The sequence below is a fragment of the Entelurus aequoreus genome, linkage group LG13 (genome assembly GCF_033978785.1).
Source record: "Entelurus aequoreus isolate RoL-2023_Sb linkage group LG13, RoL_Eaeq_v1.1, whole genome shotgun sequence".
Taxonomy (NCBI): Eukaryota; Metazoa; Chordata; class Actinopteri; order Syngnathiformes; family Syngnathidae; genus Entelurus; species Entelurus aequoreus.
The window spans coordinates 62,060,284-62,085,064 of NC_084743.1; the positions used below are offsets into that span (position 1 = coordinate 62,060,284).

The window sequence follows — 24,781 nt, forward strand, 5'->3', positions numbered from 1 at the left end:
ACGAAATGTTGTTGTTCACCCGTATTAAACTGTCAATAGCACTTACCATAAATAAATCGGAAAATGCATAGTTAATATATGTGATCGATAACAGCCCCTCATTATTAGATGATTGGTATCGGAATCGGTAGCATAAATCCCAGATCGGAACAGCCCAAGTTTATTTTCGACATGTTATTTATTGCCTATATTGTATTTCAACTGTATTCAAAATATATATACAGTACAGGCCAAAAGTTTGGACACACCTTCTCATTCAATGTGTTTTCTTTATTTTCATGACTATTTACATTGTAGATCAGGGGTGTCAAACTCAAATACAGAGTGGGCCAAAATTCAAAACTGAACAAAGCCGCGGGCCAAGGTTGAACAAATTAACCTTTAACGTACTTTTCACTTCCACTTTTCATCCATTCTAACACCGTTCAGACCCAGTCACAAGATATGTGCGGCTTCTGTACGCACACACGAGCAAATGCAACTCATACTATCAACAGCCATACAGGTCACACTGAGGGTGCCAGTATAAAAAACTTTAACACTTTTAGAAATATACGCCACACTGTGAACCCACACCAAACAAGAATGACAAACACATTTCGGGAGAACATCCGCACCGTAACACAACATAAACACAACAGAACAAATACCCAGAATCCTTTGCAGCACTAACTCTTCCGGGACGCTACCAAATACACCCCCGCTACCACCAAACCTCCCCCCGCGCCCCCACACACACCTTGTTAGCGTCCCGGAAGAGTTAGTGCTGCAAAGGGTTCTGGTTTGGTGTGGATTCACAGTGTGGCGTATATTTCTAACAGTGTTAAAGTTGTTTATCAGTGTAACCTGTATCGCTGTTGATGAAGTATGCGTTTGCATTCTAATGTGTGTGCGTACAGAAGCCGCAAATTTGGCCCGCGGGCCAGAGTTTGACACCCATGTTGTAGATTGTCACTGAAGGCATCAAAACTATGAATGAACACATGAGGAGTTATGTACTTAACAAAAAAAAGGTGAAATAACTGAAAAACATGTTTTATATTCTAGTTTCTTCAAAATAGCCACCCTTTGCTCTGATTGCCGCTTTGCACACTCCTGGCATTCTCTCAATGAGCTTCAAGCACACCTGTGAAGCGAAAACCATTTCAGGTGACTACCTCTTGAAGCTCATCGAGAGAATGCCAAGAGTGTGCGAAAAAGTAATCAGAGCAAAGGGTGGCTATTTTGAAGAAACTAGAATATTAAACATGTTTTCAGTTACTTCACCTTTTTTTTGTTAAGTACATAACTCCACATAGTTGTGATGCCTTCACTGACAATCTACAATGTAAATAGTCTTGAAAGTAAAGAAAACACATTGAATGAGGAGAAGGCGTGTCCAAACTTTTGGCCTGTACTGTGTGTCGAAGAGCTGGTGTGTCAAAAGCACAATACCGTATTTTTCGGATTATGAATCACAGTTTTTTTTCATAGTTTGGCCGGGGGTGCGATTTATACTCCGGAGCGATTTATGTGTGAAATTACTAACACATTACCGTAAAATATCAAATAATATTATTTAGCTCATTCACGTAAGAGACTAAACCAGGGGTGTCAAACTCATTTTCGATCAGGGGTCACATGGGGAAAAATCTACTCCCAAGTGGGCCACATTGGTAAAATGACGGCACGATAACTTAAAAATAAAGAACTTCAGATTGTTTTCTTTGTTTAAAAATAGAACAAGCACATTATGAAATTGTACAAATCATAATGTTGTTAGGGATTTTTTTTTACAATTACTGTTGCGGTTAATAGTATTCTATCTTTATTTGTCGTTATTTATATTTTCTAAATAAATTATGTGATCATGTTCATCAGTCAACTCATTGCTGTTAATTTACAATCTATCAAGATAAAAAAAATTATATCAAAATCAAATTACAGTATTTTATTTATGTAGTTTGATCATTTTCCTTGACTGATCATGTGGTTTATTTTCTACATATGTAGCATCATCTACAAAGATGCAAAGAATTGCTATTGCGACATCTAGTGGACACATTTAGAACAGCTGTTTCTTTCATTCAAAAATTTCAAGTACATTTTTATACCAGTAAACTCATCCCACGGGCCGGGTAAAACCTATTTGCGGGCCTGATCCGGCCCTCGGGCCGTACGTTTGACCCCCCTGGACTAGACGTATAAGATTTCATGGGATTTAGCGATTAGGAGTGACAGATTGTTTGGTAAACGTATAGCATGTTCTATATGTTATAGTTATTGGAATGACTCTTACCATAATATGTTACGTTAACATACCAGGCACGTTCTCAGTTGGTTATTTATGCCTCATATAACGTACACTTATTCAGCCTGTTGTTCACTATTCTTTATTTATTTTAAATTGCCTTTCAAATGTCTATTCTTGTTGCTGGATTTTATCAAATAAATTTCCCCCCAAAAAATGCGACTTATATGTTTTTTCCCTTCTTTATTATGCGACTTATACTCCGGAGCGACTTATAGTCCGAAAAATACGGTACTTACAGTATAAACACTTTGTAGGACTCAACAAAAGACTGGCACATTCAACTTAATGGCAAAGACTGCTTTCTAGACCTCAGAAAAACTGAAATTAATGCATATTTGCTATGATTGAGATATCCATACATCCATTTTCTACCGCTTGTCCCTTTTGGGGTCGCGGGGGGTGCTGGAGCCTATCTTAGCTGCATTCGGGCGGAAGGCGGGGTACACCCTGGACAAGTCGCCACCTCATCGCAGGGCCAACACAGATAGACAGACAACATTCACACTCACATTCACACAATTTAGTGTTGCCAATCAACCTATCCCCAGGTGCATGTTTTTGGCGGTGGAAGGAAGCCGGAGTACCCGGAGAGAACCCACGCAGTCACGGGGAGAACATGCAAAAACTCCACACCGAAAGATCCCGAGCCCGGGATTGAACCCAGGACTACTCAGGACCTTCGTATTGTGAGGCACATGCATTAACCCCTTAATGGCAAAGACTGCTTCCTAGACCTCAGAAAAACTGAAATTAATGCACATTTGCTATGATTGAGATATAATAAAATCAATTATTTTCAAACTATAAATCAGTTTAGAAAAGAGGTGAATAAGAACAGTGTTTTGGATGCAAATCAATTTTTTTTCTGCATATTGTACCAAAAAGTGCTTGACACAAAATATAACCAGGTTGCATGTTTGACTGAATCAGCATACTAGAAGATATTAATGTGACAAATGCAGGCATAGATCAGAATCATACATTTGCACAAGCGGGTATTTCTTGCCCCCAAATGAGTCGGTCTAACTAAAATATTCCCTGCACTGCAAAAAGTCAGTGTTCAAAAACATGGAAAAAAAAACACAAAAATGAGGGGTATTTTTATTTGAACTAAGCAAAATTATCTGCCAATAGAACAAGAAAATTTGGCTTGTCAAGACTTTCCAAAACAAGTAAAATTAGCTAACCTCAATGAACCCAAAAATACCTTAAAATAAGAATATTCTCACTAATAACAAGTGCACTTTTCTTGGTAGAAAAAAAAAAACGAGACCTTTTTGCTCAATATGTTGAAAAATATTCTTAAATGAAGTAAATGCTAGTGCCATTATCTTGACATAATGATATGCGCTCGGCATTACATTTCTTGAAACCAGCAAACTTATACTAAAAACTAATTTATTGTTCTTAATGGAAAGGCAACAAGGCAAATTTTTTTTAATTGTAATTTTGAAGAATTTATCTGAATGTGCATGAACAATTTCTGTTCAAAATTGTTTGAAATGTTACATGTTAAATGTTTTGTTTTTTTCATGCTTGAAATAAGAAATTATTACTTTAAAAAAGTAGTTTTATACTTGTGAGTAGAGATGCTTAAAATGTAATATCGGAAATTATCGGTATCGTTTTTTTTATTTTTATTTTTATTTTTTTTATTAAATCAACATAAAAAAACACAAGATACACTTACAATTAGTACACCAACCACAAAAACCTCCCTCCCCCATTTACACTCATTCACACAAAAGGGTTGTTTCTTTCTGTTATTAATATTCTGGTTCCTACATTATATATCAATATATATCAATACAGTCTGCAAGGGATACAGTCCGTAAGCACACATGATTGTGCGTGCTGCTGGTCCACTAATAGTACTAACCTTTAACAGTTAATTTGACTCATTTCCATTAATTACTAGTTTCTATTTAACTGTTTTTATATTGTTTTACTTTCTTTTTTATTCAAGAAAATGTTTTTAATTTATTTATCTTATTTTATTTTATAATTTTTTTTAAAAAGGACCTTATCTTCACCATAACTGGTTGTCCAAATTAGGCATAATAATGTGTTAATTCCACGACTGTATAAATATCGGTATCGGTAATTAAGAGTTGGACAATATCGGAATATCGAATATCGGCAAAAAGCCATTATCGGCCATCCGTACTTGTGAGTGTTGATGACACAGCTTTGCAACAGTTGATATTCTAGTTTCAAGCATGTTTTACTCAATATAGGTCATCAAATCTCAGCAACAAGCTGTAATATCTTACTGAGATCATTTAGGACCAAAACACTTAAAACAAGTAAAAAAACTCCAACATAAAATCTGCTTAGTGAGAAGAATTATCTTATCAGATAGAAAATAAGCAAAAATCACCCTTATTTGAGATATTTAATCTTACTTAGATTTAAATTTTTGTAGTGTAGTTATTTGAATGACTCTTACCATAATATGTTACGTTAACATACCAGGCACGTTCTCAGTTGGTTATTTATGCCTCATATAACGTACACTTATTCAGCCTGTTGTTCACTATTCTTTATTTATTTTAAATTGCCTTTCAAATGTCTATTCTTGGTGTTGGATTTTATCAAATAAATTTCCCCCAAAAATGCGACTCATGTTTTTTTCCTTCTTTATTATGCATTTTCGGCCGGTGCGACTTATAATCCGAAAAATACGGTACTTACAGTATAAACACTTTGTAGGACTCAACAAAAGACAAGACCGGCACATTCAACTTAATGGCAAAGACTGCTTTCTAGACCTCAGAAAAAACTGAAATTAATGCACATTTGCTATGATTGAGATACACTACCGTTCAAAAGTTTGGGGTCACATTGAAATGTCCTTATTTTCTAAGGAAAAGCACTGTACTTTTCAATGAAGATAACTTTAAACTAGTCTTAACTTTAAAGAAATACACTCTATACATTGCTAATGTGGTAAATGACTATTCTAGCTGCAAATGTCTGCTTTTTTGGTGCAATATCTACATAGGTGTATAGAGGCCCATTTCCAGCAACTATCACTCCAGTGTTCTAATGGTACAATGTGTTTGCTCATTGGCTCAGAAGGCTAATTGATGATTAGAAAACCCTCGTGCAATCATGTTCACACATCTGAAAACAGTTTAGCTCGTTACAGAAGCTACAAAACTGACCTTCCTTTGAGCAGATTGAGTTTCTGGAGCATCACATTTGTGGGGTCAATTAAACGCTCAAAATGGCCAGAAAAAGAGAACTTTCATGTGAAACTCGACAGTCTATTCTTGTTCTTAGAAATGAAGGCTATTCCACAAAATTGTTTGGGTGACGCCAAACTTTTGAACGATAGTGTATATTCAAATCACTTCTTTTCAAATTATACATCAGTTTAGAAAAGGGGTGAATAAGAACCGTGTTTTGGATGCGAATCGATTTTTTTCTGCATATTGTACCAAAAATGTAACCAGGTTGCACGTTTGACTGAATCAGCATACTAGAAGATATTAATGTGACAAATGCAGGCATACATTTGCACGAGTGTGTATTTCTTGCCCCAAATAAGTAAAATATTCCCTGCAACAAGCTCTCAATGGCGCAGGTTACTCTCCTGACAGAATCTATTGCACACTTGCGGCAGAGGAGAGCATTCAGCGTGAGCCAACTCATTAGAAGTGTGTATATGAACACGGTGCCAAGAATGACTTCCAATGTACTAACGGAGGTTTGATTTCCCAACTATTCATGGTGATTCATCAAGTGTGCAAAAAAAAAAAAAAAGCCTTTTTAACATTTACAAAAGCTGCAAAAAAGGAGTATTATTGGGGTCATGGTGCAAAAAAAAAAGAAAAGAAAAAGGGAACATAGCTGTAAAATGTTCTTCAAAAAATAAAACATGCAAAAAAAACAAAAAAAAGCCTTGCACCTGCTCTCAGTGGCAGAGACGTGGCACGCTTACCTCCTTGCAGAGTGGGCCGAGTCACCGCCGCCAGGAGAAGTCCATGCAGGAGCAGCAGAACCTTTCCGTTAGCCATCTCGCTCCAGAATGCACCGCCTCTCTCCAGATGAGCCGGTTTTATTCTCAGCTACCTAATTAACACGCGTCTTCCAGATAGCTGAGGCGGGGACACACAAAAAAAAAAAAAAAAAAAAAAAGTTTATTTAACAAAAAAAAAAAAAAAAAAAAAAGATATAAGATTACAAGACAGCAAAAGCTGCGGTTCAATGGATGGCTTTGCTTTTTTCCTTCTCTTGTGTCTGTTGTTGCTGTTTTTATTCTGGTCCCTCTTGCCAACAGTATTAGAGCTCCTGCCAGCAAGGACAGGGGGGGAGAGAGAGAGAGAGCGAGAGAGAGAGAGAGAGAGAGAGAGAGAGAGAGAGAGAGAGAGAGAGAGAGAGAAGTCCCCCATCAAGAAGGAATTGAACTACTCGCCAAACACTTGCATGGACACAAAGCATACTTATCCGAGAGCGTCAGCTACGAGACGCTCGCAGCCAGACAATTAACTCCGCGTCGGCAGCTGCTCCAGTTCGAACACTTGACCCTGAGCAAAAGTAACGTCAAGTCACTTTGGAGGGACCAAGGGCCGATGGTGTGACACGGCGAACCTGCGCCCCGAGAGCCAGGTCTGGATGGCGACGGCGAAATGAATCACGGAGCTTCGGTCCGTCGTGACGTTTACTGGACTGGAGAACACGGACACGTCGTGCCTGTGACTCATTTCTCAAGTGCAGAATGTTCCGTAGGGGGCCAAAACATGATGGCTCCTGTCTTCTAACCTGTATATCAGTCAGCAGACACCAGTATCTCCACTGAGGGATTGTGGGAGTTGGTCAGGCATCATGGCTTGATGCCTTATTTTAAAGCCACAGTCACAAATCTTGGTTTTAAGTTGGACAATGGTTTTATAAAATCCAAAACCAGTGAAGTTGGCACGTTAAATCGTAAAAAAAAAAACAGAATACAATGATTTGCAAATCCTTTTCAACTTGTATTCAATTGAATAGACTGCAAAAATGAGATATTTAATGTTCAAACTGAGAAACTTAAACTGTTTCTGCAAATAATCATTAACTTAGAATTTAATGGCAGCAACACATTGCAAAAAAGTTGGCAAAAGAGCATTTTTGCCACTGTGTTACATGGCCTTTCCTTTTAACAACACTCAGTAAACGTTTGGGAACTGAGGAGACACATTTTTGAAGCTTTTCAGGTGGAATCCATTCCCATTCTTGCTTGATGCACAGCTTAAATTAATTTAAACGGGAATAGCAGATCCATTCTATGTGTCACACTTGATCATTTCGCGATATTGCCATATTTTTGCTGAAAGGATTTAGTAGAGAAAATCGACGATAAAGTTCGCAACTTTTGCTCGCTGATAAAAAAACCTTGCCCCTACCGGAAGTAGCGTGACGTCACAAGTGGTAGTGCTGCTCACATTTCCCCGTTGTTTACAATGGAGCGAGAGATATTAGGAGCGAGAAAGTGACGATTACCCCATTAATTTGAGCGAGGATGAAAGATTTGTGGATGAGGAACGTTAGAGTGACGGACTAGAATGCAGTTCAAGAGATATCTTTTTTCGCTCTGACCGTAACTTAGGTACAAGCTGGCTCATTGGAATCCACACTCTCTCCTTTTTCTATTGTGGATCACGGATTTGTATTTTAAACCACCTCGGATACTATATCCTCTTGAAAATGAGAGTCGAGAAGGCGAAATGGACATTCACAGTGACTTTTATCGCCACGACAATACATCGACGAAGCTCTTTAGCATGAGCTAACGTGATAGCATCCGTCTCAAATGCAGATAGAAACAAAATAAATATATCCCTGACTGGAAGGATAGACAGAAGATCAACAATACTACTATCAGGAGACACCGAACCAAACTCTGGACATGTAAATACACGGTTAATGTGTATTCGACGCTGAATGACGCTAACTTAACAACGGGACCTCGTCAGAGCTATGATAAAAACATTAGCGCTCCACCTACGCCAGCCAGCCCTCCTCCGCTCATCAACACCCGTGCTCACCTGCGTTCCAGCGATCGACGATGCGGTCGGCGGCCCGGAGACGTAGGAAGTCAAGGTGAGTTCGCCGCTAGCGCGTCTGCTATCCAACAAAGTCCTCCTTGTTGTGTTGCTGCAGCCAGCCGCATACACCGATCCCACCTACAACGTTCTTCTTTGCAGCCTCCATTGTTCATTAAACAAATTGCAAAAGATTCACCAAGACAGATGTCCAGAATACTGTGGAATTTTGTCGAAGAAAACAGAGCTCTGTGTATTGTGTCCAAAAGGGTCCAAACACTTCCGTGGACCTCGCGACGTCACGCGCATACGTCATCCTCCAAAGGCGTTTTGAACCGGAAGTTCCCCGGGAAATTTAAAATGGCACTTTATAAGTTAACCCGGTCGTATTGGCATGTGTTGCAATGTTAAGATTTCATCATTGATGTATAAACTATCAGACTGCGTGGTCGGTAGTAGTGGCTTTCAGTAGGCCTTTAAGTTGTTCAACAGTCTACGTTGTGGTATTTTAGGCTTCATAATGCGCCACACACTGTGTAATATTAACATGAAGCGACCCTCCAAGGGCTTTGGTATCTGCAATGTGGCCCACGAGGAAAATGAGGTTGACGCCCTTGTCTTAATAAGTCAGACTTTTAAAAAATGTACACAACCACAAGGACTCTAAGGTCAGCTGATCAGTTTCTTCATGTCGTCCCAAAAACCTGTTTAAAATCCAGAGGGCATCGTGCATTTTCTACGATATCGATATTTTAAATCACGTCTAAAACATATTTTTACTCTTTGGCTTTTAAACCAGCATGAGAGTTGTGTGATTTTAGTCGATTGTTTTCTTTTATGCATTTATTCTTTTTATGGTTAAATGTTTTATATTATTGACTCTCCTTGGGAAACCTTGTGAAATATTGTATAGTTTTTTGAAATGTGCTATATAAATAATGTGGATAGGATTGAAAAAAATCAGTATGGCTGACATCAATTTGGCCGACGATAGAGCTCATAGGGATGGGCGATATGAACCAAAGTCTATGTCGCGATATACACTACCGTTCAAAAGTTTGGGGTCACCCAAACAATTTTGTGGAATAGCCTTCATTTCTAAGAACAAGAATAGACTGTCGAGTTTCAGATGAAAGTTCTCTTTTTCTGGCCATTTTGAGCGTTTAATTGACCCCACAAATGTGATGCTCCAGAAACTCAATCTGCTCAAAGGAAGGTCAGTTTTGTAGCTTCTGTAACGAGCTAAACTGTTTTCAGATGTGTGAACATGATTGCACAAGGGTTTTCTAATCATCAATTAGCCTTCTGAGCCAATGAGCAAACACATTGTACCATTAGAACACTGGAGTGATAGTTGCTGGAAATGGGCCTCTATACACCTATGTAGATATTGCACCAAAAACCAGACATTTGCAGCTAGAATAGTCATTTACCACATTAGCAATGTATAGAGTGTATTTCTTTAAAGTTAAGACTAGTTTAAAGTTATCTTCATTGAAAAGTACAGTGCTTTTCCTTCAAAAATAAGGACATTTCAATGTGACCCCAAACTTTTGAACGGTAGTGTATATTGCACTAATGCGATAATGTATGTCGCAATAAATAATTCAACATATAACTGGTAATAGAAGCATTTTAAAACAGGTTACAACCCAGCAGGCACAAGACATTCAACATTCAACGTTGATCATACATACATGTCCTTTAAAAACAGACTTTGAAACAACGTTGCAAAATAGTTGTATTTGTAAATTGTCTAACGTTGGATCCATTTCAATAGTCAAATCAACAACACAACCTGACATTGAATAAACGTCAAAAAAAGATGTTTCAACGTTGTGTTTGTTTAGTCGAATATTGGTTGGGAAATGACCAAAATTCAATGGTCAGAACCCGACATTGATTAAACGTCGTCAAAAAGCATGTTTCGACGTTGGCTTTGAGTTGCTCAACGTCAGGACCTGATTCAAAAAGTTCTCAATGTTGTTTTAATGTCTTGTGCCTGTTGGGAAGGCTCCTAATTTTGCGGCTGACTGACAGCTTGAAATGTAATTAATTACAAAAAAAAAAAAAGACGTGCAGCTGGGACCTGCACAAGGAGAAAACACTGAAGCGCAATGCAAAGAAATCAAAACAATGATCTAGACTCATCCAACTAACGAGGCTGACTTAAGCGACTTCCTGATTGCCAACCAAGGACGGGCGTGGGCTGATTGCCACCCAAGGACAGGTGAGAGAGCCAGCGCTCAGCTGGGACGTGCACAAAGAGAAAACACTGAAGCGCAAAGCAAAGAAAGCAAAACAATGATCTAGACTCATCCAACTAACGAGGCTGACTTAAGCGACTTCCTGATTGCCAACCAGGGGACGAGTGCGGGCTGATTGCCAACCAGCGGACGGGCGCGGGCTGATTGCCAACCTAGGACGGGCGCGGGCTGATTGCCAACCGAGGACGGGCGCGGGCTGATTGCCAACCGAGGACGGGCGCGGGCTGATTGCCAACCAAGGACGGGCGCGGGCTGATTGCCAACCAAGGACGGGCGCGGGCTGATTACCAACCAAGGACGGGCGCGGGCTGATTGCCAACCAAGGACGGGCGCGGGCTGATTGCCAACCAAGGACGGGCGCGGGCTGATTGCCAACCAAGGACGGGCGCGGGCTGATTGCCAACCAAGGACGGGCGCGGGCTGATTGCCAACCAAGGACAGGCGCGGGCTGATTGCCAACCAAGGACAGGCGCGGGCTGATTGCCAACCAAGGACAGGCGCGGGCTGATTGCCAACCAAGGACGGGCGCGGGCTGATTGCCAACCAAGGACGGGCGCGGGCTGATTGCCAACCAAGGACGGGCGCGGGGTGATTGCCAACCAAGGACAGGCGCGGGGTGATTGCCAACCAAGGACAGGCGCGGGCTGATTGCCAACCAAGGACAGGCGCGGGCTGATTGCCAACCAAGGACGGGCGCGGGCTGATTACCAACCGAGGACGGGCGCGGGCTGATTACCAACCGAGGACGGGCGCGGGCTGATTGCCAACCGAGGACGGGCGCGGGCTGATTGCCAACCGAGGACGGGCGCGGGCTGATTGCCAACCGAGGACGGGCGCGGGCTGATTGCCAACCGAGGACGGGCGCGGGCTGATTGCCAACCGAGGACGGGCGCGGGCTGATTGCCAACCAAGGACGGGCGCGGGCTGATTGCCAACCTAGGACGGGCGCGGGCTGAATGCCAACCAAGGACGGGCGCGGGCTGATTGCCAACCAAGGACGGGCGCGGGGTGATTGCCAACCAAGGACAGGTGAGAGAGCCAGCACTCAGCTGGGACGTGCCCAAAGAGAAAACACTAAAGACCAAAGCAAAGAAAGCAAAACAATGATCCAGCCTCATCAAACTAGCGAGGCTGACTTAAGTGGCTTCTTGATTGCCCACCGGCGGACGGGCGTGGGCTGATTGCCAACCGGCAGACAGGTGAGAGAGCCAGCGCTCAAACCAAATGAGTTGTGAGGGCAAACAGGAAGTAGAATTGGAAAATGAAACTATACAAAACACAGTAACATAGATAAGGTACAAACCCGTAAGGACAGTTACAACCTAGGGGTAAGCAGACAGTATCAGTGATTAAAATCGATATCTTTAATTCATCACAATTATTTTGTATTTTTGGTATTGTTTACAAACCCAGAAAACAAGAGCCAATTGTATTTTTTCCTTTTAATTATTTTGTACTATTGATTTTATTATGAATTGTGTATGTAATCAAATAGAATAAGGAAACATTTGGAATATTTGATATTGTTACACAGCCGTCTTGTGTTTTTGTCCGATTATAACAAAAATGTAAATTTCAAGTATCAGCATTTGGTATATGACCCCGGGAATTACTTGGTATTGGATCTATACCAAAATTTGTAGTAGACTAATGTCAACGACAAAATGATTTTGTGATTAAAAAAAAAAAATAGTGATGTAATCACTGTAAAATTAACAGATATTCCACTCGGTATCGTTACCTTAGATATTGATATCGATCCTGCCCATCTTTGTTTACATTGAAGCGCGCTAGTTTAGCGGTTGGCGGTGCTTTTTTTTGCGTCCTGGTGGGCCTTGCAGTGTAGCATGTTTGGCTCGCCCTTGTCCTCTAGTCCAGGGGCCGTACTTATCAAGCTTCTTAGAGTGCCATTTTACACTTAAGTCCTGAGAATTTGCGAAATTTAGTCCTACTCTCAAACTTAAGAATAAAAGCTTTTTATCAACGTTCTTAAGTCTAAGAATCACTCCTACTCTCCACGATATTTAAGAGACCTTCAGAGGTGTCTTAAGTGGTTAGGAGTTGCCAGCAGGGGATGGCACTGAGGCGAGAGAGACGTGCGCGAACATTCAGGGAGCGGAACGATGTTCTGGATTTGTTTGATGACTAGCAGATCAAACTGTATCGTTTAGACAGAGCGGGTATTATTTTTGTCACAGATTTAATACTTTTCGATTCCATGTTGATTTCTGCATGTGTCTGCAGTGGGCTAGTATATATAGAGCCACCCACACCAGTTTCAAATTAGTTGCCTAATTAATGAATTGGAAAGAAAATGTTATGACAGTAGCGTATGTGTGTGGCCGTGAGGTGAGTGACGTCAGTGAGTGTGTGGGCGATAGAAGAGAGGGAGCGGTAGCGTGAGTGCCGGCGGGGACTAGTTTGTTTTGTATTATTTTGTTGTTTATTGTCAAAATATACACTCCCATTGTCCACTTAAATATTTCCAAGATATTTCTTTATTCTTAGACAACGGATTCCCTTTCGTGATTGGTCATTTCTATGGACACAGAAATGACGTCACCTAAAATTCCATTTACGGCACATAGTAATGTCGTAATTCAGCTCTGAGTGTGACACTTAAGATTCAGTCCTACACTTCGCTGAAAGTGTGAGTAAGACGCTTGATAACTAACTTTTAAGTGCAGCTTTCAGCGAAGAATTTATTTACTCTTAAGTCAACTCTTAGCAGACTTCTTAGGAGTAATTCTGAGAAGCTTGATAAGTACGGCCCCAGGTGTTTTTCTACCTTTTTTGAGCCAAGGCACTTTTTTTGCATTGAAAAAATGCGAAGGCACACCACCAGCAGACATCATAAAAAAACGAAACTCAGTTGACAGTAAAAAAGTCATTGTCACAATTGTTGGATATGACTTTAAACCACAACCAAGCATGCATCACTATAGCTCTTGTCTCAAAGTAGGTGTACTGTCACCACCTGTCACATCACGCCCTGACTTATTTGGAGTTTTTTGCTGTTTTCATGTGTGTAGTGTTTTAGATCTTGTCTTGTGCCCTTATTTTGGTGGCTTTTTCTCTTTTTTTGGTATTTTCCTGTAGCAGTTTCATGTCTTCCTTTTGAGCGATGTTTCCCGCATCTACTTTGTTTTAGCAATCAAGAATATTCCAGTTGTTTTTATCCTTCTTTGTGGGGACATTGTTGATCGTCATGTCATGTTCGGATGTACATTGTGGACGCCGCCTTTGCTCCGCAGTAAGTCTTTGCGGTCGTCCAGCGTTCCGTTTTTGTTTACTTTGTAGCCAGTTCAGTTTTAGTTTCGTCCTGCACAGCCTTCCCTAAGCTTCAATTCCTTTTCTTAGGGGCACTCACCATTTGTTTATTTTTGGTTTAAGCATTTGATACCTTTTTACCTGCACGCTGCCTACCGCTGTTTCCGACATCTACAAAGCAATTAGCCACCTACTGATATGGAAGAGTATTAGATGGTTACTCTGCCGAGCTCTAGACAGCATCGACACTCAACAACGGCACATTTGTGGATTATAATTACTGGTTTGCAAAAAATATTTTTAACCCAAATAGGTGAAATTAGATAATCTCCCACGGCACACCAGTCTGTGGTTGAAAAACACTGCTCTAGTCCCTCCAGTGACTAGAAGCTAAGTTTAAAAAGGACTCAAGTAGAAAAGCACTGACACGGACATGACTAGCAGGCAGTCGTACGTCTCGGTCGGTCATTTGCTTTGTTCACCTCCCGTCACAGACGATTAAGCGTTGCACCGTGAGAACACTTGGGAAGCCCTACAGTGCATGTCTAGCCGAGGAAGCCATTTGGACTCCCTTGCACTAACAGAACATTGACACGGTGTCTACAGACACGTCTTGGCTCCAAAACAACCATGCATCGCTCCGGAAATATCTCAGCGCTGACGAGGACGTCGTCCTCCACGTTTCTGTTATGTTTCGGGACTTAAAATAGAAGAGACGGAGTAGAAAACGTTAGTCCGACTGACACGGACCTGACAGACCTGCTTTCCAAAACACACAACATCCGTCATAGTAGTGACGTCCACTGTTAGTGTTCATACTTCCTCACGCGGACTTGTGCGAAGCCAGGGGGGTAAAAACTCAGCTGGTCAGACTAAATACGAGGCAGGTTTTACTTGCCTGTGAAGTCCAGAACCAAATAAAACAGATTAGCCGTCTTTAATTACGAAGTCTGCCAGCAATTCCCGTCATTATGATTTAAACATAAGATCTAGTAAATTAAGTGCAACCCATGTACGAAATTAACTCAGAATGACCTAATCATTGGGGGGGTGGATCTTTGGGCACCAAACAATTCTATCCGATTCCAATTCCTGGGATTCAGAATCAACTCGTTGAGTCAACACAATCCAAACCCATTCTCGCAAAGTAATATTTGGTTAGTCATAATGGTACTTTTCCAATACAGTACTAGTAATGATTTCAAAGCAAGTTTTCCATCAAATTGTGCAATGTAAAAGTAGCAATAGATTTCATGGTAACATTTTTTTTAACAGTGGTTAACAGTTTTTTCCAGCATTTTTGTCTAAATTAAAAAAACAAAACTTTTTTTTACTGTAATAAACTGTGAGGTTGTTTTGGAATTTAAAGTAATACACGGAAAAATCTACAGTTGTTGATTTGCAGTAAAAAGAACAAAAAAAAACCTGGCAGCTCAGGTGCCAAAATTTTACTGTAAAATTGCAGTTTTTTTATTTACAGTAAAAAAAAATTTTTACATTTTACAGTCAAATTCTGGCAACTGAGCTGCCTTTATTGCAACTAATAAAATGCATTAAAAAAATTGTGTAATATTAGTATTCACTGTTAGATGCGGCCCTCTGGGGCCAAACATAACAGCGATGTGGCCCTCAGTGAAAACGACTTTGACACCTCTGGCCTAAAAAAATGTTATATATATATTTTTGAAATTGTATATACACAATTGTTTTTCATATATATAGATTTTTTAAATTATACAAAATATATATAATTTTTCTAATTAATTTTTGGAGAGATTTTTATCAATTTTTCGAAATTCTTAATCGCATTGGGATGAATAAGAATCGCATTCCCGGTAATTACTGTGTCTGCTAGCAATTCACGTCATTATGATTTAAACATAAGATCTAGTAAATTAAGTGCAACCCATGTACGAAATTAACTCAGAATGACTTAATCATTGGGGGGGTGGATCCTTGGGCACCAAACAATTCTATCCGATTCCAATTCCTGGTATTCAGAATCAACTCGTCGAGTCAACACGATCCAAACCCATTCTCGCAAAGTAATATTTGGTTAGTCATAATGGTACTTTTCCAGTACAGTACTAATAATGATTTCAAAGCAAGTTTTCCATCAAATTGTGCAATGTAAAAGTAGCAATAGATTTCATGGTAACATTTTTTTTAACAGTGGTTAACAGTTTTTTCCAGCATTTTTGTCTAAATGAAAAAAAAAAAGTTTTTTACTGTAATAAACTGTGAGGTTGTTTTGGAATTTACAGTAATACACCGAAAAATCTACAGTTGTTGATTTGCAGTAAAAAAAAACAAAAAAAAAAACCTGGCAGCTCAGGTGCCAAAATTTTACTGTAAAATTGAAGTTTTTTTTATTTACAGTAAAAAAAAAGTGTTTACATTTTACAGTCAAATTCTGGCAACTGAGCTGCCTTTATTGCAACTAATAAAATGCATTAAAAAATGGTGTAATATTAGTATTCACTGTTAGATGCGGCCCTCTGGGGCCAAACATAACACCGATGTGGCCCTCAGTGAAAACGACTTTGACACCTCTGGCCTAAAAAAAATGTTACATATATTTTTTTAATTGTATATACACAATTGTTTTTCATATATATAGATTTTTTAAATTATACAAAATATATATAATTTTTCTAATTAATTTTTGGAGAGATTTTTATCAATTTTTCAAAATTCTTAATCGCATTGGGATGAATAAGAATCGCATTCCCGGTAATTACTGTGTCTGCTAGCAATTCACGTCATTATGATTTAAACATAAGATCTAGTAAATTAAGTGCAACCCATGTACGAAATTAACTCAGAATGACTTAATCATTGGGGGGGTGGATCCTTGGGCACCAAACTATTCTATCCGATTCCAATTCCTGGGATTCAGAATCAACTCGTCGAGTCAACACGATCCAAACCCATTCTCGCAAAGTAATATTTGGTTAGTCATAATGGTACTTTTCCAATACAGTACTAATAATGATTTCAAAGCAAGTTTTCCATCAAATTGTGCAATGTAAAAGTAGCAATAGATTTCATGGTAACATTTTTTTTAACAGTGGTTAACAATTTTTTCCAGCATTTTTGTCTAAATGAAAAAAAAAACACTTTTTTTTACTGTAAAAACTGTGAGGTTGTTTTGGCATTTACAGTAATACACCGAAAAATCTACAGTTGTTGATTTGCAGTAAAAAAACAAAAAAGAAACCTGGCAGCTCAGGTGCCAAAACTTTACTGTAAAATTGCAGTTTTTTTTATTTACAGTAAAAAAAAGTGTTTACATTTTACAGTCAAATTCTGGCAACTGAGCTGCCTTTATTGCAACTAATAAAATGCATAAAAAAATTGTGTAATGTTAGTATTCACTGTTAGATGCGGCCCCCTGGGGCCAAACATAACAGCGATGTGGCCCTCAGTGAAAACGACTTTGACACCTCTGGCCTAAATTTTTTTATTTATTTTTTTATTTATTTTTTTAAATTGTATATACACAATTGTTTTTCATTTATATAGATTTTTTAAATTATACAAAATATATATAATTTTTTTAATTAATTTTTGGAGAAAAATATATATAATATATAATTTTATCAATTTTTCAAAATTCTTAATCGCATTGGGATGAATAAGAATCGCATTCCCGGTAATTACTGTGTCTGCTAGCAATTCTCGTCATTATGATTTAAACATAAGATCTAGTAAATTAAGTGCAACCCATGTACGAAATTAACTCAGAATGACTTAATCATTGAGGGGTGGATCTTTGGGCACCAAACAATTCTATCCGATTCCAATTCCTGGGATTCAGAATCAACTCATCGAGTCAACACGATCCAAACCCATTCTCGCAATGTAATATTTGGTTAGTCATAATGGTACTTTTCCAATACAGTACTAATAATGATTTCAAAGCAAGTTTTCCATCAAATTGTGCAATGTAAAAGTAGCAATAGATTTCATGGTAACATTTTTTTTTAACAGTGGTTAACAGTTTTTTCCAGCATTTTTGTCTAAATGAAAAAAAAAATACTTTTTTTACTGTAATAAACTGTGAGGTTGTTTTGGAATTTAAAGTAATACATGGAAAAATCTACAGTTGTTGATTTGCAGTAAAAAAAACAAAAAAAAAAACCTGGCAGCTCAGGTGCCAAATTTTACTGTAAAATTGCAGTTTTTTTTATTTACAGTAAAAAAATTTTTTTACATTTTACAGTCAAATTCTGGCAACTGAGCTGCCTTTATTGCAACTAATAAAATGCATAAAAAAATGGTGTAATATTAGTATTCACTGTTAGATGCGGCCCTCTGGGGCCAAACATAACAGCGACGTGGCCCTCAGTGAAAACGACTTTGACACCTCTGGCCTAAAAAAATTTTTAAATTTTTTTTTAATTGTATATACACAATTTTTTTTTCATATATATATACATTTTTTAAATTATACAAAATATATATAATTTTTTAAATTAATTTTTGGAGAAAAATATATACAATATATATTTTTATCAATTTTTCAAAATTCTTAATCGCATTGGGATGAATAAGAATCGCATTTCCGGTAATTACTGTGTCTGCTAGCAATTCCCGTCATTATGATTAAAACATAAGATCTAGTAAATTAAGTGCAACCCATGTACGAAATTAACTCAGAATGACCTAATCATTGGGGGGGTGAATACTTGGGCACCAAACAATTCAATCCGATTCCAATTCCTGGGATTCAGAATCAACTCTCGAGTCAACGCAATTCAAACCCATTCTCGCAATGTAATATTTGGTTAGTCATAATGGTACTTTTCCAAAACAGGTTACACTTCATTTTATTTGGCCCTCGAAAGCCTGGAAATAATATGTATCAAAGTACTGTAACTTTTCTTACTAAATGTATTAGTTTTTCGTATTTTGGGAGGGGAAAAAAACATGTACTCCATGTAATCGCAAATTATGTTAACGTAAATATTGTCTAATTATGCAAAAATATATTAAACATTCACACCATTTTTAAAATAGAAATACATACTAATAATTATTTCAAAGCAAGTTATCCATCAATATGTGCAATGTAAAAGTAGCAATAGATTTCATGGTAAAATTGTGAAATTTACTGCGTTTTTTACAGCATTTTTCTCCAAATGAAAAAAACCCACTTTTTTTTACTGTAATAAACTGTGGGGTTGTTTTGGCATTTACAGTAATACACCGAAAAATCTACAGTTGTTGATTTGCAGTAAAAAAAAACAAAAAAACCCGCAGCTCGGGTGCCAACATTTTACTGTAGTATTGCATTTTTTTTCTATTTACAGTAAAAAAAACTAAATGGAGAAAATGATGTTGAACTCTGAGTGTAAACATAACTTGGCCCTAGGGAAATGAACTATTAACTGAAAATCGCAAGAAGAAGTTATTAGGGATAAGAAGATTCTGGGGAAGTTATGTGATAAACAGGAGGGAAATGTTAGAATAATTATGTATATATTATCACACTAACTTTAGTATGCTTAAGATCCGTTGCCTTAGTTATTGTGCTCAAGTTAGACTTTTATAATCTATGCAAGGATAAAACTTCTTGTCTGAGGGGTGGCCTCAGCCACAGATGTTATCTTTGTTTTAGACCGCTAACAGCCAAGGACTTCAAGGACCTCAACGAAGATAAGATGACAGCACGCAGACGAAGCAGAGACTTCAAGGACCTCAACGAAGATAAGATGACAACACGCAGATGAAGCGGGGACAAGGCGAAATCACAGGGCCCCCAGCCCTTCCGTCACATACTGTGCGTCCTGGACCTGCTTTGCATAATATATGTGACCACTCCTTTTAGAGGCGGCCTTAGTGTTGTTGACTATGGAACTCTGAATGAAAAGAGGAACGCGGGAGCTGAACCTTAGAGCGTGTGGGCGAGACTGTGACTAAGTGTGCAGCTCCATGCGTTCTCCTCATGAGCTAAATTGACCTCTGTCTCTGCATGATTCCTTGCTTCTTGTTTGATTAATAGATGTCATCAGTGTTTGAACCTGACAAGGTGCCAACAATTTACTGTAACATTGCATTTTTTTTCTATTTACAGTAAAAAAAAACTAATGTAAATTTTACAGTAAAATTCTGGCAAATGAGCTGCCTTTATTGCAACTTACCATATTTTTTTATACTTTTTTAAAAATTTTTAAATCTACTAATAAAATGCATAAAAAAATTGTGTAATATTAGTATTCACTGTTAGAAGCGGCCCTCTGGGGCCAAACATAACTGCGATGTGGCCCTCAGTGAAAACGACTTTGACACATCTGGCCTAAAACGTCTTTAAAATGTGATTCTTAAAAAAAAAAAGTAAACAATTGTATACACAATTGTTTTTCATATATATATATATGTTTTAAATTATACAAAATATATATCATTTTTTAATTGATTTTTGGAGAAAATTTTATATATTTTTTTTAATCGATTTTTCAAAATTCTTAATCGCATTGGGATGAATAAGAATCACATTTCCGTAATTACTATGTCTGCCAGCATTTCCCGTCATGATTTAAACATAAGAGGGTGGGGGGGTGAATCTTTGGGCACCAAAACAATTCAATCCGATTCCAATTCCTGGGATTCAGAATCAACACGATTCAAACCCATTCTCGCAATGTAATATTTGGTTAGTCACAATGATACTTTTTCAAAACAGGTTAAAGACAAGTGCTTTCTTGTTGCATGGAGATGGCCTCAAACACAGATGTCAAACTCAAGATGTGACCCGCCACTTCATTTTAATTCGCCCTTGAAACCCTGGATATAATATGTATCAATAAAGTACTGTAACTTTTCTTAAGAAATTTATTAGTTTTTTCTATTTTGGGAGGGGGAAAAAACATGTACTCCATGTAATCGCAAATTAGGTTAACTTAAATATTGTCTAATTATGCAAAAATATATTATCAAACATTCAAACCATTTTTTAAATAGAAATAAATACTAATAAGGATTTCAAAGCAAGTTATCCATCAAATTCTGCAAAAGTAGCAATAGATTTCATGGTAAAATTGTGAAATTTACTGCGTTATTTCCAGCATTTTTCTCCAAATGAAAAAAAAAACAAATTTTTTTTACTGTAATAAATTGTGGTGCCGTTTTGGCATTTACAGTAATTCACCGAAAACTCTACAGTTGTTGGTTTGCGGTAAAAAAAAACAAAAAACTGGCAGCTCAGGTTCCAAAATTTTACTGTAAAATTGCTTCTTTCTTTTTTTTTTTACAGTAAAAAAAACAAACAAATGTACATTTTACAGTAAAATTCTGGCAACTGATCTGCCTTTATTGCAACTTAACATATTTTTTTATACTTTTTAGGTAAAAAAAAAAATCTAATAAAATGCATAAAAAAATTGTGTAATATTAGTATTCACTGTTAGAACGGCCCTCTGGGGCCAAACATAACAGCGACGTGGCCCTCAGTGAAAATGACTTTGACACCTCTGGCCTAAAAATGTTTTATTTTTAAATTGTATATACACAATTGTTTTTCATATATATATATATTTTTTAAATTATACAAAATATATATAATTTTTAAAATTGATTTTTGGAGAAAAATATATATAATATATATTTTTATCGATTTTTCTAAATTCTTAATCGCATTGGGATGAATAAGAATCGCATTCCCGGTAATTACTGTGTCTGCCAGCAATTCCCATCATTATGATTTTAACATAAGATCTAGTAAATTAAGTGCAACCCATGTACGAAATTAACTCAGAATGACTTAATCATTGGGGGGTGAATACTTGGACACAAAGCAATTCAATCCAATTCCTGGGATTCAGAATAAACTCGAGTCAACACGATTCAAACCCATTCTCGCAATGTAATATTTGGTTAGTCATAATGATACTTTTCCAAAACACATTACACTTCATTTTATTTGGCCCTCGAAAGCCTGGAAAATTAATTAATTATTAATGTAAAGTATCCAAATATTTTAACAGAAAGTAACCAAATATTAACAGTAAATTAATAGTTTTGAGAAAATAATAAAACCAGAAATGACGCAATATGTAACCCATTTTATTATAATTTTATATTGATATATATCGTTATTGCAAGAAGCTGCAATATACACTACCGTTCAAAAGTTTGGGGTCACATTGAAATGTCCTTATTTTTGAAGGAAAAGCACTGTACTTTTCAATGAAGATAACTTTAAACTAGTCTTAACTTTAAAGAAATACACTCTATACATTGCTAATGTGGTAAATGACTATTCTAGCTGCAAATGTCTGGTTTTTGGTGCAATATCTACATAGGTGTATAGAGGCCCATTTCCAGCAACTATCACTCCAGTGTTCTAATGGTACAATGTGTTTGCTCATTGGCTCAGAAGGCTAATTGATGATTAGAAAACCCTGGTGCAATCATGTTCACACATTTGAAAACAGTTTAGCTCGTTACAGAAGCTACAAAACTGACCTTCCTTTGAGCAGATTGAGTTTCTGGAGCATCACATTTGTGGGGTCAATTAAACGCTCAAAATGGCCAGAAAAAGAGAACTTTCATCTGAAACTCGACAGTCTATTGTTGTTCTTAGAAATGAAGGATATTCCACAAAATTGTTTGGGTGACCCCAAACTTTTGAACGGTAGTGTATAGCACAATATAAATGTATCGGCCATCCCAGATTAAAATAACCGCGCATGATTTGTTTTTTTAAAAGCTAAAAACATTACATACTTTAAGAGCACCTGTTAAAAAAAAAAAAACAGATCCGCATGTATTAAGTTTTTGTTTGTTCGCCACAGACTCTTCCAGTAATTTGTCACTGAAAGTCGTTCTTAAATACAAAAACGTCTAACCTAAACATAGCGAACACGACATAATTGCATGAAAAGCAAACAAGGTGGCCGGGCAAAGTACACAAAAAGCGCTGGCTTGTTAACTCGTGCACGCATAAACGTCGTATACCTTTGCGGAACTCATGACAATTAATTCATTTCACAGGAAATCCTACAGCCAATCCCAACTGGACGTGTATCGGGAACACAAACGTTACATTCAATAACAAACCAGCTGGGAGCGCACGTGACTGCAGTAAATGATGAATTAGAAAACAAAACACACATTGAGCTCATGTTGTAGTCTGCATGTGACCATTCTTTCCATGTTTGACTAGTGAGCGACTGCACCAGCTGACTGAAGGGGGAGAAAAAAAAGTGTATTCTGGACGGGAAAAGTGTTTGTCTTCCTTCATTTGGTCCTTTATTTAAGCGTCGTCTGGTCCCCTTCCTTTAGACAAAGTTGAATGTTGGTTTTGTCAAAAAGGCTGCGATTAAAAAGGATTGGTAGGGAGTTGGACTTTATTGCACTCTAAATTGGGACTCCATTACGGCTATGTTGTAATGCAATGGTGTCCAAAGTGTGGCCCCAGGGGCCATTTGCAGCCCACAGCTCTTTTTTTTTTATGGCCCGCAGCACTGTCTAAAAATACTCGAAAAAAACTAAAAATAAATGAATAAAAAAGTGGAATAAAACAGCAAACAGGTGAAATGTACAAGTAAAAAAATTGCAATCTTGACACTGGAGTTGTCACAATACCGGTACCAAAATGTATTTCAATACTATTCCGTACTTTGATACCTTTTATTTAGAAAACTGACCACAAAAATGGCATTATTGGCTTTATTTTAACAAAAAATCTTACTGTACATTAAACATATGTTTCTTATTGCATGTTTGTCCCTAAATAAAATAGTGAACATACAAGACAACTTGTCTTTTAGCAGTAAGTAAACAAACAAAGGTTCCTAATTAGTCTGCTGACATATGCAGTAACACATTGTGTCATTTTCCATTCTATTATTTTGTCAGCATTAAAAAGGACAAGCTGTAAAAAATTATGATCTACTTGTTCATTTACTGTTAATATCTGCTTATTTTCCTTTTCAACATGTTCTATCTACACTTCTGTTAAAATGTAATAATCACTTATTCTTCTGTTGTTTGATACTTTACATTAGGTTTGGATGATACCACAAATTTGGGTATCAATCCGATACCAAGGATCATACATTGGTCATATTCAAAGTCCTGATGTGTCCAGGGATATATATGTTTATAAACAGGATATAAATAAAAAAAATAAAGATACTTTTTAGAGGCGGTATAGTACCGAATATGATTTATTAGTATTACGGTACTATACTAGTACCGGTATACCCTAGTGGACACTGTTAACACAAAACTGTCACGCAGATTTTTTTTTATCTTGAAACTGTGGATATTTAAAAAACATAAATCGAAATCAATATTATGAATTATTGACCTATTCAAGGCTCCAAACTTTTTCACATCAAAAATTCCAGTTTGAAATATTTTTGGTGAAAAAAATTGCATATTATGTGTTTGCCATAATAAATAAAATAAAAAAAAGGTTTTGACAAAATGGGCAAAAGACAAAACGCATGCAAAAAAGAAAAACTAATAGACAGATCTGAATTTGAAAGTGAAAAAAAATGTATGACTTATTTTAACACTTATCAGTGGGGCCCCTGTGGATCCCAAATAATTTGTGGTATAATTACCATTTTGCAAAAATACATCAAAATCAATGTTCTGAATTATGACCTTTTTAAGGCTTCATTTTTTTTAACAAAAAATTCCACTTTGAATTATTTTTTGTGGAAAAAAATTGCATATTTTATGTGTTTGCCATATACAAAAGAACTAATCTTAGACAAAAAGGGCCTAAGAAAAAAAATTTAAACTTTAAATATAGGCATTGAAAGTAAGAAAAACAAAATGTATGACTTATTTTTAACACGAGTGCGGCCCATGTGGATCCCAAATAATTAGTGGTATTTTAATGTTATTTTTTTTATTACCATTGCACAAAAAATAAATCAAAATCAATGTTCTGAATTATGACC

General features: G+C 37.3%; 1 protein-coding gene across 3 annotated transcripts in view; it reads right to left on the minus strand.

The window, feature by feature from the left end:
* Positions 1 to 24,781, minus strand: part of LOC133663943 (elastin-like) — a 216,348-nt gene that overhangs the window by 114,728 nt on the left and 76,839 nt on the right. For all 3 annotated transcript variants that reach the window (XM_062068683.1, XM_062068684.1, XM_062068681.1), the window contains one exon: positions 6,240 to 6,396. In XM_062068683.1, coding sequence (XP_061924667.1) covers positions 6,240 to 6,315 — 76 coding nt within the window. In that variant the 5' untranslated portion in view covers positions 6,316 to 6,396. The remainder of the gene's footprint in view (positions 1 to 6,239; positions 6,397 to 24,781) is intronic.